Below are 17510 nucleotides of genomic sequence, written 5' to 3'. Positions count from 1 at the left end.
ACACAACTTATCATCAACGAATTTACTTCTGTTGGAAACTATTTAAACATGAAGAATGGAAAGCCTTCATACTGATATTATATTTTGTTTTAGATTTAACAAATGTAGAAAGAAACTTATAGAAGAAGAAAAAAACAGTAATGATGAAGTTTGATAAAAAAAAAAAACAAACCCAACAACAACTATAAAATTTCAAGGAAAATGCTTTTGTCAGAAAGGAGACGAATGTGGATATACCTAATTCCGTTTTCTCTGAGAGTTGTCTGAACTGCTCATAAATTTCTTTGGCTTCCTGTCGTTTTACAGCTAACACGTCATCTTCCTTGTAATTGTCGAAATTAAATTCTGACTTCGCCTGGTGCTCTTGCTGCATTTCGCTTACTGTAAAGACAAGAGAACAATAACTAGCCTTTATTTTTTTTTAACTTCTTAAGATTCTCACATGCATATTTAAGAAATGTCAGTATTAGTTTAATAGTTTTTTGATGATGAATGGTTACATTTAATGTAGGTTGCACAATGTTGTATAACTCCAACATTCATCAAAATTTTTTTTTTTGAAAAACTACTCAAATTTTTAAACTTGTTTAAACTATACATGTATTTTGATAAAGATCAGGAAAATACATGCTGATGTTAAAAACAGGGTTTTCATGCTTTTTAAATCTGAATCTTTAAAACTTTTTGTCACAAGCTTAAAATGATTTTATTGGAAAATACATTTTAGTTATGGCAATTTTGATAAAATTACAATACATAAAACTGTCCAAGAATTGGTGTGCATCTAATTCACATGTGAAATCATGAAAACTTACAATTAGCAATGTAGGTAACAGATAGGGTAAAAGTGCTATTTTCTTAAAATCATAAACATACTGAAGTTAGGTCTTTAATATCATTTTGATACAGCCCTCTACTAATGTATTAAATATTCGATCAGTCTCCCATATATTTGAAAACTTACTCTGCTCAATGATGTAGTTAGGGAGTTCACTGTAATCTGACGAGATCTGTGACTGGGGGGTGGAGGGGGCAGCCTGGGAGGAGGGGGGTTGGTGTGGGGGCAGGGCATGTGACATCCCCTGTTGCTGCTGTTGCTGTTGTTGCTGCTGCTGAAGCTGCTTCTCTGATCGGGCGTTACAGATATTTCTAAGCTCCTCCTTTACATACTGTGATGTTGATTTCTGCTGCATCGGCATGGGCTTACTGTTATAGATACAAAATACAAATTATCAATGTTTTAAACTAGCAGAAAAATTCAGAAAGTTTTTTTTAAAAGGAAAAACATTCAAGAAATAAAATAGTAAGGCTAACTCTAAGAGTGCTGTTAAAACGAGTCAAATCACCTACATCCTAGAATACTAAATGATCTCTCTTGGAACATTTAAAAGGACAAAATAGAAAATGACAGTGTTGGCATTTACAGAGTTCAATCAATCTAAAATATTCTTCAAAGAAAAGATGTGTTTATAAGATAATTTTACGAAGGGAAGCACGACAATAGTTTTACCTGTCTAACATATCATAGTCCTGAAACACCGAGTTCTGCTGACTCATCATGCCTGGGTGACTGTTTGCCATTGATGTCTGTGGCATGACTGAACTGGCCATTGAAGAGGCATGATTAAATGGCGGGCTGACCTGACTGGTTTGGGGGTTCTGGCGAGGGGATATGGAGTGAGGGGACATTAAGAGAGGATCTGGACTATTCCCAAAAGGACTAGCAGGTGCCCTTGGTGAAGAAGCATGGCCTGAAAACAAGATACATCAGTAATCACAGGACAATGTATAGCAAAAACACGAAAAAAAGGATAAAAGAAAGAGCTTGTCTGAATCAAATAATAACAGAAACTGTTTGTACCTGGAGGGAGGCTCATTTGCCTCATCACCCTGTTGTGGGCCATCATTGTCTGCTGCTGCTGCTGCTGGAGTAGACCCATCTGTCCCGAGTTACCCATCTGGTCAGGGAACTGAAAGTGACCGCCCTGGTTATTACTGGTCATTGTCCCTCCAGAGAATGAGCGGTGACGATTCATCAACAGAGGGTTTGACTACAGGAGAAACATTTACTTATTATACTTCATCAAGCATTTTGAAACAAGAATGGGACTTTAGTTTCATTTAAGAACATTTTTTTCTCTACTTTATAAACAAATCCATTCTCATGCCCTCTGAAATCAGTTTTCAGTCCCTTTTTAATTTTGATTATAGAAATATAATTTCCCTGCAGTGTTAATTTCATGTTTATTATAAGAAGCAGCGAAAGTGAAGCATTGTACAGTAACATTTGCAAGCAATCTTATTCACAGTCTCTACTTCAATGTTGCAATGTGTTGCCTAAGTGGTGCTGCAGTGACTCTAACCTTAGGTACGTTGCTGCTGATCGGGCTCTGCATGGCCGGTTGCTGCGGCTGTTGCTGCCTCATGTTCCACTGATTCTGGGGTTGCTGATTGAAGTGGGGTGACATCTGGGAGTTGGGGGTGGAGGGTCCCGGTCGGATAAGCTGACTGAGGTTGGGATGTTGTTGCTGGTGCTGCATTCCACTAAACCTAGGGGACATTGGACCTGGGATCTGGTTCCTCTGTAATAATGTCACAAAGTATTTAATACTTAATAATATATGACAGAATTTTATGCCAAATTATTTTAAGCTAGAGTTATCCTAATAGAAATGACCCCCCTCCCTCCCAAAGAGGAGCACAATGAAAGCAAATATCTTATCATACATCTACAGGTGCACCATATCTGCAAGTCTGGTTTTGGAAACCCATTGATATAAGCCAGACTATGACCTAAATGGTGAGCTTAATATTGTATAAAGCTGTACAGAAGTTGGACGCACAGACAGACATGGTGATTCCAGTACACCACCCTCTTACCACTTTGCTGGGGGAGGGGGGTTAACAACATTTCTTAAATTTTATTAAAAACATGAAAGAAGGAAAACAAAATTACTGTCAAAGCAAAAGTTTAACAGTAATAAATATTAAAAATCAGACATCTTTTTAAAAGCAGTATCAATTATTCCATAAATAAACATATATGTCTCATATTTCATGAAAATAACGGAAAAGCAGATCAAATCTAATAACATTGTAAGATCCGTGAATTTAACCTTTAAAGAATTGTATTTTATCTAAATTAAGAACGCGAGTAAAATAGCATGAATTTCAAAAAATACTCAACAAGAGAGATACTACTTTAACTTGGCACACCCAATCAAAGAATAAAATAAAATTTCTTCTAAACACACAACATTAGACCTTGCCTATTCACAGACTTCGGATATACGTTCGTTTTGAGAGATTCACCCTATAAACATGTACAATATTTAGCATATACTATTATTTTTGCTGTTATTACATACCTGCAGAGTGACGTTGGGAGCTGATCCACTGTTCAGAAGGTCGTTCAAGCTTTCTGTATAAGGCTGCAAGGACGTGTTCTCCATGTTCTGTGATAAAACAAGGTATTTCAATTAACTGTTATCTCTTGCTAAACACAGTCATTAAACAACGCATTCATAGTAAAAAGAGATGGACCATAATGCACAAGAGACACCATTCATTATTCCTCCTGTTCTTTCACCCGAGTTTCAACTTAATTAAAAATCACAGTGACTTTAAGTAGGATGCAACACACCTTCTACCTAAGATGCATTAATTGACCAAGTTTGATGATTCTAGGTCTAATAGTCTTCTAGTTATGAGCCGAAAAGGGATTTTGTTGTATCATCTTAATTAAAGGTCACAGTGACCTATTGTTTAATGTGTGACACACCTTCTACCCAAGATGTATCAGCTGGCAAAGTTTGGTAATTCTAGGTCTCATACTATTTAAGTTATAAGCTGGGCACAGAAAAGCAAAGACAGATAGACGGACAGAAATGAAAACCATACCATAATACATCCTGTCTTAAGACAGGTGTATAAAAAAGGGAAAAGTTGCACCTAGATTTGAAACACTTATTAGTTTTACCAGAATTATATTTCACTGATGTTTTCTACAATTGTAATAAATTTTGTTGAAAGCAAATCGAAACTGTAGGAGTAGAATTTTAAAAGATTTTCACATTCTTTTTACAGAAGAAATGGCAACATCCATAAAAAGAATTACAAGCCTTGGTTAAGAGTACTTGTGTTCCAGGTTTTACTGGAATCAGACGAAACCTGAAGGTGTGCATTTCGAAAGAATAATTGCATACACATTCTATTTTTATTAACCATTGCAACAATGTTCACTGAAAAAATAAAAAAAATCAATATATAGAATTTTACCAGTGTATGTGTGTTCCAATTTATTAAAATTGAGGACACAATTGTAGGAGGAATAGCATATTGAAAGAATTATAGTAACCATGGCAATAGTCTTTGTCAAAATCAAAAACTAATAATAATTGCATATTTAGAGATGAACTATAGGGGGAGTAGCATAATTCTAATTTTAACCACTTCGCAGCACATTTACAGAAATCAAAAAAAAAAAAACCAAACTATAAAAAGAACTACATACCTTAGTATAGATTACTGTGTAACAATTTTTTTTAAATAGAATCAAATCTGTAGGAGGAGTAGAGATTTTTTTGGTTAAAATTATAGATGGAGGGATGGATGACAGACACCTTACAATTGCATAAGCATTTCTGATCTTAGACCAATAGAGCTAAACACACTACAGAATGAATTGTCATTTTTGTACTTTAAATGCTGGTTTCCTGTAAAAATTTTTCCTATATTTAAACTAACAGTTCAATCCCAGCACAGCTTTTTTTTTCTCTCTATATTGATTTTACACTAAATATAATAAATAAGCCAATTTTCATTTAGTTGCTTAACTATTTAAACTTTAATTTCTAGAAACCTCTTATAATCATCCATTGTTTTGTTTTTTTTTTTTTATCTATAATTACCTTTTACCAGATGTTTTATACATACTTAATATTCACTGATCTCCAGTAAATTAACTTATAGTGACTACAACTTACTGGAGGAAATCTCTGGTTGAACTGTTGACTAAGTTGTCGTTGCATTAACTGCCGTTGCCTCTCTTGGTGCTGAGCAGCTTGGCGTTGCTCCCTCAGCTGCTTCAGCTTCTGCTGTTGAAGGAGAGACTGCCTAACTTGACTAGCCATTGAGGGAAATCCCATGGGTCTCTGTGTTTGTGGGCCTCCACCCTGTAAGGCACTGGTAAGGGATCCTCCTAAGAACATCCACAAAATACACCATGCATTAAAATGAAAATACAAATTGTCTTCTCATCATTTTCTATCATCTTTTTAACACGTTTAATAACAGAAAAACAAAAGAAAACCACCACCAAAAAAACCCCAAACAAACGGTGACTGGGTACATAGCATAAATTAATACCACATGGAAATAAGTACAGTATATGATAAACTTAATGATAATTATTTATCAGAATTTTAAATTACGTTCATGTTGCTAATAAATATGTAGCACATGGTAAACTGCATTAGCATCTTAGATATGAAATACATGTACATGTACAAAACATTTCAGCAAAAATCCTCAATGTAATATTGAAGATTTCACTCACTTCACCCAGTAAAATCTGTGTGCATTTGAAATCAATTATTTATCACAATTTCAAATCATGTTCAGGTTGATGATCAATATGTACCTAAAGGTAAATTGTGATACCTTAATTATCCAGACTTTATTAATGAAATACAAAATTTTAGTGCACAAAAACATCAAACCAGTGATTCATAAATGTAAAACAAATTTTCCCCTCACCTTGAGGATTTGTGTGTCGAGGTCCTTGAGGAAGGAATTTTGGGGGCCCCTGGGGGAAACGTGGCCCAGCCTGGGTGGGGAGTGGAGACTGCTGGTTGGGCATATGCTGGAACTGCATATCAATGCTCCCACCCCCCATAGGACTTGACATTGGATGTTGCTGGTTGTTGACCATCCCAAAATTGTTCTGTTGTGGGATGGGAGCCTGAGAGGTGTGGTTTTGTCCCATATTGTTCATCTGTCCCATAGATGACCCTCCTGGGAAGGGATCCTCACTCATCAACTGGTTTTGAATTCTGCGGATGGCTGCACGGTCATCAGACTGTTGTGGATCTGGATCGAGTCCAGATATGGACCCAATGTTAAAATTTGGATCTTGTATCACCTGTTCCAACTGTGATAACAACTGCAGGTCTTCCGATGATGGCACAGGGTGCATGTCGCTTCCACTCTGGGGGATGCAGCTAATGTCTTGACCAAGATTAGGCATACTGTTGCTTCCATGAAGTACATTTATGTGTTCTTGCTCCAAGTCTGCTGCTTGCTTCAGAATTTCCGCCAACAATGGGTCTGGTGTCCCTGAGGCTTCCATATCCATCCCAGAGATGGGATTTGACATAGAATCATTATTCCCATTGTTGGACCCCATTCCTCCTAAGATTTTTTGAAGTTCATCATAGTCACTTGACATTGAAGACACAGAATTTGAAACATTATTTCCATTGAATACACTTGTATTTACAGAAGTGTGCATGCTAGTTGCAACATTTAAGTTTCCTATACTAGTTTTCACAGAGGTCTCCATACTTCCAAACTGATTTGAAGTCTGGAACCCTTGTAATCCGTCTTTAAGACTTTCCTTTTCCTTCTCTGTTGATAATCGCTTTGAATCAATGGGTCTCAGACTTAGCTGTTTATCATGTATATTGATGCGATTCTGTGGGGTATCGCATGGGTCACTATTCACCAATAATCTTCCAGTATTCACCACAGCCTCACTTGGGGTCCGTTTTGACAACAACTGAGCAAGCAATACATTCTTATTTCTAGAGTTATTGACCATCTTCACTTGTTGGCTGGGCATGCCCAGTTCCATGTCTGTGCTATCAACACTACCATCTGCACCAGATGCTTTTCGCTTCCTATTATTAGGTCTCTGGATTGGATCTGTGTCTGCTTTGTCCCAAAGACATTCCAGTATAGAACTCAGTGCGTCTGGCTTTTTGCCAGCATCATTAGCAGAGCTGACTGCTGTCGTTGATGCCGAGCGATGATCCTGGGAGTATGGAGGCAGTCCGGATTGAGGTACAGAGGTAGATGGCGTTGTTGACTGAGGTTCTTGAGGCCCTGACTGATGCCGCTGACGTGAGAAAAGATCATTTTCATGACTAGTACTCTCCTACGAAATAAAAAGAATATGTGTTAGTCTATGTGCCTAGACAGATTGAAGATGCCATTTCAAAATGTCACAAATAAAACATAATATCTAATTTGTTACATTTTGATCTACATTGCTTCCTCTTCAAAATTTTATGTCAAAGTTCAAACAAGTAAAATTGCACCTTATATTTACAAAGAGAAGACAGGACACCGATTTGTAACCTTTCACCAGTTTAGTACTAAGGGGCTGAGTGATTCACACTTACAGCAGTAGCTATGACTGGGGAGGATCCATTTTCTTCCTCATTGAGGAGGATCTGTAACAGGTCCCCAGAGGGCTGTCGTGAGCGATCTCTGCCTTTACCATCTGATTTCTTCTCACCATCATCGCTGAGTAACTTCTGTTTACAAGAAAAATTACAGAAAATGTCTGAAAAGTTTGTTAATTTTGCAACCCAAGTGAACTTTAAGGATTTTTTTTAGGAATCTTCTGTGCTTGGTTTGGACACTAATATCAAAGTAGCTGATATATTTGAAAACTAATGATAATTCTGGTTGATTGAAATTACACAAGAAATCAACAACATGATCTTAATTCATCTCATCTACTTATCAGCCAGGATTTACAGGCCTGATTTTGAGGTCTCATCGTAAACAAAGAAATTGGATCTGAATCATCACAAGTTGTTTCATAAGTACAATCACTATATTAACAACACTGAAGTCTTGTATGTTTTGTGCAAAAAATTACACACCAGCAACTGAACAACGAACAAAAGAAGCAAATGGAAAGGTTAAATAATGCATCCATCAGATCAATCAAACAGAATTTTCTATGAGGAGGGTCTTTACCTTCAGCAGGGCATTAGATGGTTTCTTTGGCTCGGCCTCATTTTTCTCCATGTCTGCCTTGTTCTCGGTTGCCTTGGTATCCTCTGTAGGTGCGGCTTCATTGCATTCCTCCTCGTCATCGTCCGTACTCAGAAGCTGCTTCAGGATCACGTTTTTCTGTGCTTCTTTCTCAGATTCATCTGAGTTTGTGGTGCTTTGCGGTTTTTCAGGAGGACTCTGACCTGGTCCGGGCTGCGGTGACTGATGCATGCTGTCAGCTGGGGATTTGGTCACCACACTATCAGTGCTTGTCCGTTCTTTACTTGATGATTGTACAGACTCCATTGAGCTGTTTTTAAATAAATCAGGACCAGGGTTGCTGCCAGACAACAGCTGACTTAGTTTACCTTGTCGAGAAGGGGATGGAAAAGTAAATTCCCCAGACCGTCGCATGGAGGGACTTATTCCTCCTCCAATGTTGTGCAAGGCTTGAAGGTGACCCTCTGCAGGTGGAGACATCATGCTACTGGTCGGAGTCTGAGGAGCTGAAAATTGCCCCCCACTATGCTGCATACGCCCCCATGAATTCTGACTCACTGAAATACAATGTAGTGTAAATTTGCAGCAATATTCCTAATTAGTAATTTATGTTATTTAAAGTTATCTTTTTAACATCCACCAACTACATTTTCCATAAAAAGTGATAATAAATGTAACTGAAATTAATTCAATTTACAAACAAACCACACAGTTTTAACTAAAAAGATTATTATAATTTAGCATTTTTAAAAATGTAAAATGAGGGTTTCAGATAATTACCTGATGAGATAGGAGGAGTTCTTTGCATGGGGTATGCCATTCCTCCTGATGCAGGAGACATACGAGGATTCTGTCCCATATTATTCCCTGGGCTTCTCTGACTGTTGAAGCCCACTGCACCATGCATACCACGTTGACTTGATGGGGGATACTGGTTACCTCTAGGGCTAGGACTGGAGGCAAATCCAGGACTTTTCTGACCTCCGCCTTCCAAAGAGTTACTACGGGGAAAGTTAAGTGACAGCTGCCTCTGCTTTTCAGAGTTTGGCTGTGGCTGCATGTTTAAAACATTCCGCACCAGATGCTGCTGTTGCAAGTTTCCCATCTTCACTTGTGGCTGCATGTTATGCCAACTATTCAGGTTGGCAGAATTTCCTGTAGTAAAATTGTTTTTGTTATGGGGAACAGGGTTAGAGCCTCCCAGCCCTGAATTTCCAGTGAATGTTGAATCACTTAAAAAGTCCCAGCTATTGGAGGATGCATCGAACTGATCGTGGACATCCTCTATAGTTTGGCTTATAGTGTTCTGAAAAGGTTGATTAATAGCACTTAACACCGCCATTGGAGAAATATTGTTTGGTAATCCATGTGTCGAGTTCTGCTCTCTTTGGTTGTTGGACACTAAAGTGTTTGACTGCCCAATAATGGATTTCATTAAACTTGTGGACGCTGAGCCTTTGAGCTCCATGTCAGAGTCACATTCTCGTATAATCGAATGAGTGGACATAATAAAGCTTGTGTCTCCATGGTTTCCGTTATCATAAAGCTGACTACGTGTTTGCACAAAGACATAACGATTGTCTTGTAATTTAAATCTGTACACACTACTGGTATTACTCTTTGTCTTCAAAACTGCAAAAGAAAATTGACACGATCAATTCATTATCAAAATGTACATGTCAGTACATATATGGTGACATTGACAAAAATGGCCCCACTTTCTTTCATTTTCACTGAAGGTGACCTTCAATGACTCAGATGTGTCTCAGAACTTCAGACTCTCAAAGTAATTTTCACTTTGTAAAAACTTTTTTATTCTTATCCCAGTTTACGGTTGTTTTTACAGGTCTTGATAATTGAATGATACAAGCCTTATTACAAATCTATTGAAAGTTTGGACTTTCAGTAGGTGGTGACATGCTTATGTTTACGTCATGCTGGACTGTTGACATGTGACCTGGACTGTATATTTCACAGCCTTCAAATCATCTCGCATTCACAGAGGACAATCAGAAAAATTTTCTGATCTTACAAGTCCTACTAGTCTTATCAAAATCATATATCTGTTATTCAAAGTAATGAATACAATTATCTGTACTTCTAAACTACTTAGATCCAATTCTTAAAACCATCTGCAGCTCCAAATATGATAGTAGTATTAAAGGTCAAATTTTTCATGGCTCTTCCATCAATGTGACATACAGAATTTCACCCAATTTTTATGAATAATTTACAGACAGACATAATAAAATATTTTGAAGAAAAAAATTACAAATCAACACAATAAGGAGAGTATTTTACTGTTTACATAAATTATGTTTCATTAAATTACAAGTATTAACCATTTTTTTAACCAAGCATAATACATGTACTATAGATAAATTTATTAGCCTGATTTCTGATTGGTTGAATTTTTTGTGGCTTTTGAACTTTGATTTAAAAACAAAAATCTTTTACACTCATTGTTCCTTTTCTCTCACATCTAAAATATTACTGAATGTAACAGTTTAGTTATTATTTCAGAAAAAAAGACATCCTTTAGATGAAAAGTTGACCTTCATTAAATCAGACATTTACAGTCCTTTTTCCTTTCACACCTACCTTCTTGGAAATGCTTTGACAAAGTCTGAACGTCGTTTACGTGACAGAAATCTTGAACATTTTGACCAGTAAAATCAGGGCAGGAATAATGACCGGGTACAATTCCACTGAAATATACAAAAACAACAAGAATTAAATTATGATCAGAACTAATTCAAATTACAGTCAAAATTTGTTATCTCGAATGACCGGGTACAATTCCACTGAAATATACAAAAACAACAAGAATTAAATTATGATCAGAACTAATTCAAATTACAGTCAAAATTTGTTATCTCGAACTCGATCAGACCAAGAAAAAACTTTGAAATATCCAAAGATTTGAGATATTGAGGGTAAAATACATTGAAGAATAGGTGGGTGGGACCTCCAAATCACTTTGACATATCCATGGTATTCGAGATATCAGTGTTCTAGATATGGAAGTTCTACTGTATCATCCAAAGTTTTTATGCATAGAATTTAGGGCTGTCACGAGTACCCGAAATAACCGAGAACCGCGGTCCAAGTTCGGTTCGGTTCCGGTTCCATTTTTCCGGATTTCGGTTCGGGTCTGGTTTATATATTAGAGACTGTTCAATACAAAAAATGGCGTTGAAATCAAAGGAATGATGATGATAACAGTGATAAATAAACATCACAACTGAAATCTACTTCATTCCATGACAAAACACTTGTCAAGGAAGTATTAGATAATTATCAAAACGAGCAGGAATGGTCAGGTTGTGGCTAACAGTAGGCCAAGTCACCGATGTCTAGACATTCGCATGGTTAAGACTTGTTTCCAATGTAAATTTATCGTAACAGATAAAGATTTTTCAAGTTAAATTCATGAAATTAAGGTTTAAAATAGATGTAAATACCCGACCCGAAAAACCCGAAACCGAACCGAAAATTTACAGAACCGACCCGACCCGAAAAATTTTGGAACCGTGACAGCCCTAATAGAATTCTATTTACAATGACCCCTTCTATGGACTAAATCTGGGTTGATGCAAGACCTTCCTTTAATTAACAGTATGAAATACAATTTACACCCTTTACCTTGGTGATCAGCTCATTTTCACTGCAAGATGTATTTGCCTCTATCAGATAATTACATAAAGTCCTTTTTGATTATCCTGACATTTAGTATGCAAAACATGACAGAAAAAATATTGAGGGTGTTTAATATATGGTAACATGAAAAATTACTGACAAAATGTAGAGGGCAATTAATGGTGTGAAGCACTTAACCTATTAGCAAATAAAACTAGAACATCCTGGTAGGACTAATAACCTCTGCATGGCCTAATAAAGACACTGCATACTTTTAAAAAGCTTTAAAAAGATCTCTACATCTTGTTAAAATAAGATACTGCCATTTCCTATGACCTGAAACTTGTTCAGATGTTACTGAATGGAGGTTGTAACACCTCTGATCATGAGCAACCTTTGTGCTGGGCATAACAATTATGACCCTAATACAATCCTAGCATGAAATTTCATGGCCCAAAGAATATCTAACTTCTGAATCATATGACCTTAACCTTATTGCTACCAACAACCACCATGTATTATTTCTAAGAAGGAAAATCATGTGACCTTGACCTTCTTTATTCAAACAACCACCATGTATTATTTTCAGAAGTTTGAAGGAAAATCATTAAATAATGTCAGAGATGATCTTCAAACAGTAAGACAAAGGAATGGATATACATATACCTCGTTTGTCAGAGGTATAACAAATATGATCTCTGATTGCAATCACATTAAAACAAGTTCAACTTACAAGGAAATACTCTCTGTGTTACTTTGGTAAATGCAGCTATTGATATTTACAATATGTAAGAAATTGGATGAAAATAAATTTTCAAGACGTTACATAAAATGTTGATACACTATGAAGTAAAGACAATAAAATGTGGGTGGTAGGTGACTGTATTCACATAGAAATTCCATATGGTTACTTGCACTTTTCTGATTTCAATTTTTTTCTATGAAATTAGAAATTAATTTTAATTTTTCCTCAGTGGTATTTTTTTTTGTTTTTGATTGCTAAACATAAAATTAAAACTGCAGCATAAAAATATAAAGATATGTAGATAAACAGTATTCTAAATAACTTCTCTTGCTTTTCTTCTCTTGCAATTCTTGCATAGACACTTACACTAAAAAACACAAAAAGCAGAAGATATCCCACGATTCAATGATCCACCAATTTGCAAACTTTTCCTGACCCAGAATTAGGTATCAATGATCACTGAATCAAAATAACTCAAAGTTGTCCATTAGTTTCCAAAAAAAGATAAAATGAATATAAAAAAAAGGTAGAATGTTGTGTATTTCTGTCTTATGCAAATCTTTATGCAATGTAGGAAAACCTTGGATGATACAAACATGTAACAGCTAATAATGTTCCATATCTTTAGGCTATACGAAGTACATGTAGAAAAATCATTACTAGGCTTTAACATAGACTTTAACACACTCCCATGAAATGAGGTGTTGTGGGGAGCAAAAAACACACATGGGTTCCACCTAAAATCTGACTAAAATACAATCCAGAGAACTATAACCACATTGTCACTTCACGGTGGCTTTATTAATTACATAGGTAAAGAGAGACCCTCTTAACTTAATATCTGTACTGCTGGCAGTCATAGGCATGCAGTTACATCTTTAAGCAAACATAAACCAATGATAAAGAAAAAAACCCACAATGCAAAGCATCCCATCATATTATGGAAAGTCACAGAACAGGTTGAAATATCAAGGCACTGAATATACATGTACAAGTCATTCCTCTTTTATACCAAGTTCTTTATGAGCCAATTAAAATGAACACATGATTGAGTAGTTCTTCAAAAATATATCCTGGCATTTTTGTTTTGTTTATTTGTTTTCTTTTTCAATTTTATCCAGTAAAAGGCACAACAGAAATGAGGATAAAAACATGTAGTCTAATCTTACTTACAGTACTATACCAAGTTTCATTTAAATCTGACAGAAATCTAGCTGGGTATACTTAACATGAACAATGTCATAACTCATACACACTTACTGGTGAAACTATTTCAAATTTATCAAATAAAAGTAAATGTATCATGCACACAGTCTCAATATTCCAAAAGAATCTCTAGTACTTAAGTAGAAATGAAGCAGATCTTGCTCTCTACACATACACAATAACAGGTCAAATATTCTAGATTGTTAATACCAATATTAAACAAGACATGTTTGAGAAACATATATACTCCAATGTGGCAACATTAAAAGGGAACAACTTTAAAAAAAGTATTCTAGTTGGGGCAAACAAACTACCAAGTTTAATCTCTATCAGACCTCAATATCATAGGGATAATTCACTTCTTAGAGGGTACTGGTGTACAAATTTGATTTCTGAAAAGCAAATGATTCTCAAGATACTGAGCTGACAATATCTTCCTATGTCTGGTGTTCATGTTGTTTGACCCTTGACCTTGTGACTGCAGAATCAACTGGGGTAACCAACTCCCTAGAGGGAACTAGTGTACCTAGTTTGATGTCTGTCAATCAAAAGGGTTCTTAAGATATTGAGTAGTCAATCAAGATATTGAGCAGTCAATATCTTCCTAGGTCCAGCTTGACCCTTGACCTTGTGACCTCAAAATCAATACCTTAAAGAGAACCAGTGTACCATGTTTGATTTCTTCAAGCAGAGGGTTCTCAAGAAATTGAACAGACAATATCTTCTTATGTCAAGTATAGTTTGACCTTGACCTTGTTACCTCAAAATTTACAGTGGTCATCTACTCCTCTGCATACATGTGATATGTACCGGCGGTACGCAAAATGTACAGTTTTTTCGAGCCCATTCATCGTGTACCGGTGGGACACCAAAATTCACGGAATATGAAAATTTGTACAGTATTTTGAATTTCTCACTAAATGCCGCCACTTTCCTCTCATTATCTCTCGCCAGACACTGGAAAACGTCACCTGTGTTTGACACTTGACCTTGTACACAAACCATCGCGTGCGAAGGTGTGAACTGCCAATTGGGATAATTATCTTCCTATAAATCCGTATCAAGATACCCCTTTAGGGAGCTTTATTTTTAAAGGGGTACTTAATTATAACTGTTAATGTTTCGTAACTTGATTGAAAAAAATTAAGCCAACTTCTAAAGTTGATATACGTGACTTAATATACATGAATCTGACCCAGATCTCCGTAGGTATAAAATATACGAAGTTTATTACCATGATTACGCTGAAATAAAGGATATAGTTTTAAGTTTTTATGTTCTGAAATTTATGTATGATTGTATTTGCTGCTGTTATTTAGCATTGCTGATGTATATATCAGTAATATGAACAGATGAACAAGATGTAAATTGGAGACGTTGACTCTCACATTAATACTATATAAAGCTGGCAAACAAATTATCATCTGAACTAACTTAATTAATTTATAGTCGATTCATAAGAACATTGTGATTATAAAACACAATATATGAAATTTTAAAGCATTCAAATCTCCATTTCAACTTTTAGAATAAGACATATGCAACAATATATATTTGTTGGTTTAGAAATAAGGTGCCTTATCAGAAGAATTTAAGCGATATTTTATACCGTTTTTTGTACCGTTTTTTGATAGGCAATGTACAGTTTTTTTCACCCAAATTCCAGCTTTTTTATGGCTCCTGTACAGTTTTGTGGTCCGTGACTTATCACATGTATGCCTCTGGGAAACCAGCGTTCTAAGTATGATGTCTGCCAAGCAAAGAGTTCTTAAGGTATAAAGTGGACATTTCCAAACATGTTCAAACCTTGACCTTTGAGGGGGCATAAAAATGTTCCATATATTACTGAAAGATTTAATACTGCAATATACTGATTTATTGGCAATATTGCACACCCATATTAGAAGATGAGGGTCAGTGTACGGCATCTTTAGCAGGAACATGATCTTGATTTCTATGAATGAACCAGAAAAGGTCGTAAAGTAAAAGTACTTCAAAGAGATAACCATTTTCTACTTAAAAACATCAAAGATCTCTGGGTTTTTTTTTTTTGGTATTTAAAACATATCTTGATTTACCACAAAGATTGAAGATTATACTATAAAAAGGTCACCCAAGCTTAGAGCAACAGCTAAACAAAATTGTTGATACAGACAGACAGACAGACATAATCAATCCATAGGACAAAATTTTGCTATGGAATCCAGACAAACAAAATTGACTTTTGTTTTCAATGGCAATATTACCTGGTATCGTGAGAGATTATTTTTCCATTAATATCTTGTTTTGTTGTAAACTGTTCAATTCCCAGCATGGTATTAGTCTTTTCGTTGAAGGAGAGGCGTCGTGCAATACACACTAGGCACGACAACCCTTCTACAGAACAAGAACATCACACACTGATTAAACAAATTGAACACTCAAAAACACTTCAAAATTAGTCTATTAAAAAAAAATATATACATGTACTAAGATTGCTTCACCTTACATGCTTTTGCAATAAGTTATAACAAGTCTTGATGACAATAACAATACTTGTATCTATGGAGTTTTTCCTGCAGGAAATATCTAATTAAAGAAACTTTTCACCCAAAGAATTTAATTCCTTGTTAAATACATACAGGTTAGTCACTGTAATGAAGGTGATTGTGACTATAAGACATTAACATATAAATCCAAAGCCAACTGATCACAGTTTATACTGCATATCAGAGTTATCTATCTTTGGTACCTGAGTTTTCCGAGCCCTCAGAAAACTTTTCTCCGGGTTGTGAAATGGCAGATATCTGGAGGTTTTCATACTGTGACACATACGTCTGTTTAGTTTCTACATCATCATTCTCATCATCTGTCATAATCAAAAACATACATTTACTTCTCTTATGATACATTATTTTTAATAAATTACACACAAAATCATTATTTCTCTCATGATAAACAATTTATCTTAATGATCCGATATTCATTAATAGCTGAAAACAAATTATAACGTTATTATCGTTAGTGCACCATTTCCAGTCTCAAGTTTTCAATTAAATTGGAATTTTACTTTTTTTCCCAATCATTAAAATCAAAATGTTGGAATATTTAATGATAAATATATCTGCCAATATCAGAATAACAGTAGTCATTTTCTGTTTTCTGACGTAAATCTGTATTCCACTGAAAAACATGGCAAACAATCGTTCTAAAAATATGGAATATTGTAGGAATTTTTCTAACATGTATATTAGCACAAGTATCTTAACATATCTGTGGAAAGCCCTTTTGTCTCGTAATATGCCCCGTTAGGATTATCTGATGATTATTTCCAGAATTTTAGTCAATTAACCACCAGCGGAAAGAATCAGAGAACTGAGGCTTGCCATAATCGAGATGTTGTTTGATTAAAAGCCCTCATCCAAAACCTGGATAATTACTGTTTTCTGTGTGCTTATTTGTTTTAATTACTCACATGGGGGTTTAATGAGCATGCGACAATTAAATGTTCTTCCTTTTGCTAGCGAAGATTCACTGGGCCATGATATCACACTCCCTGTAAAAGATGAAAAGAAAAATGCATTTTCGAAAAATCAATAGCCTGCATCATGTACGCATAAAATTCAACATATATTGTTTATCATTGTTTTTGTCATATTTTAACAAAAAAATATTTCCTGATCATAAAGTTCCATTCTGAATATATTTCTACTCATGTCCATAATAAATTTCACCGTTATTCATCTGTTCATTAACAAACTAATAAATATGCAAGAAAAGGGGAGCTAATCAATAGTTCTCAGTCTGATTACTTATGATTAACACCATGCACATATATTAATTTTTTATCAACATAATTAAGTGTTTTAACAAAGGTGATGATTATGAAAAAGAAAATATCTTTTCCCCCTGAACAACATAATTGTTGTGGCAA

General features: G+C 35.4%; 1 protein-coding gene across 1 annotated transcript in view; it reads right to left on the bottom strand.

The window, feature by feature from the left end:
• The window catches only part of LOC133187911 (nuclear receptor coactivator 2-like), a 67477-nt gene that overhangs the window by 2907 nt on the left and 47060 nt on the right, over positions 1–17510 (bottom strand). Inside the window, exons 7-21 of the mRNA XM_061323311.1 lie at positions 17052–17132; positions 16329–16445; positions 15844–15973; positions 10609–10715; positions 8788–9639; positions 7990–8564; positions 7404–7538; positions 5758–7156; positions 4986–5200; positions 3369–3455; positions 2364–2582; positions 1862–2051; positions 1511–1751; positions 965–1206; positions 238–381 (exon numbers count right to left, since the gene is read on the bottom strand). Of these exons, the coding sequence (XP_061179295.1) occupies positions 238–381; positions 965–1206; positions 1511–1751; positions 1862–2051; positions 2364–2582; positions 3369–3455; positions 4986–5200; positions 5758–7156; positions 7404–7538; positions 7990–8564; positions 8788–9639; positions 10609–10715; positions 15844–15973; positions 16329–16445; positions 17052–17132 (4734 nt within the window). The remainder of the gene's footprint in view (positions 1–237; positions 382–964; positions 1207–1510; positions 1752–1861; positions 2052–2363; positions 2583–3368; positions 3456–4985; positions 5201–5757; positions 7157–7403; positions 7539–7989; positions 8565–8787; positions 9640–10608; positions 10716–15843; positions 15974–16328; positions 16446–17051; positions 17133–17510) is intronic.

The sequence above is a fragment of the Saccostrea echinata genome, unplaced genomic scaffold (genome assembly GCF_033153115.1).
Source record: "Saccostrea echinata isolate AGI-Se365-2 ecotype Australia unplaced genomic scaffold, CSIRO_AGI_Sech_v1 ptg000001l, whole genome shotgun sequence".
Taxonomy (NCBI): Eukaryota; Metazoa; Mollusca; class Bivalvia; order Ostreida; family Ostreidae; genus Saccostrea; species Saccostrea echinata.
This window is presented reverse-complemented; position numbering and strand designations above follow the sequence as displayed.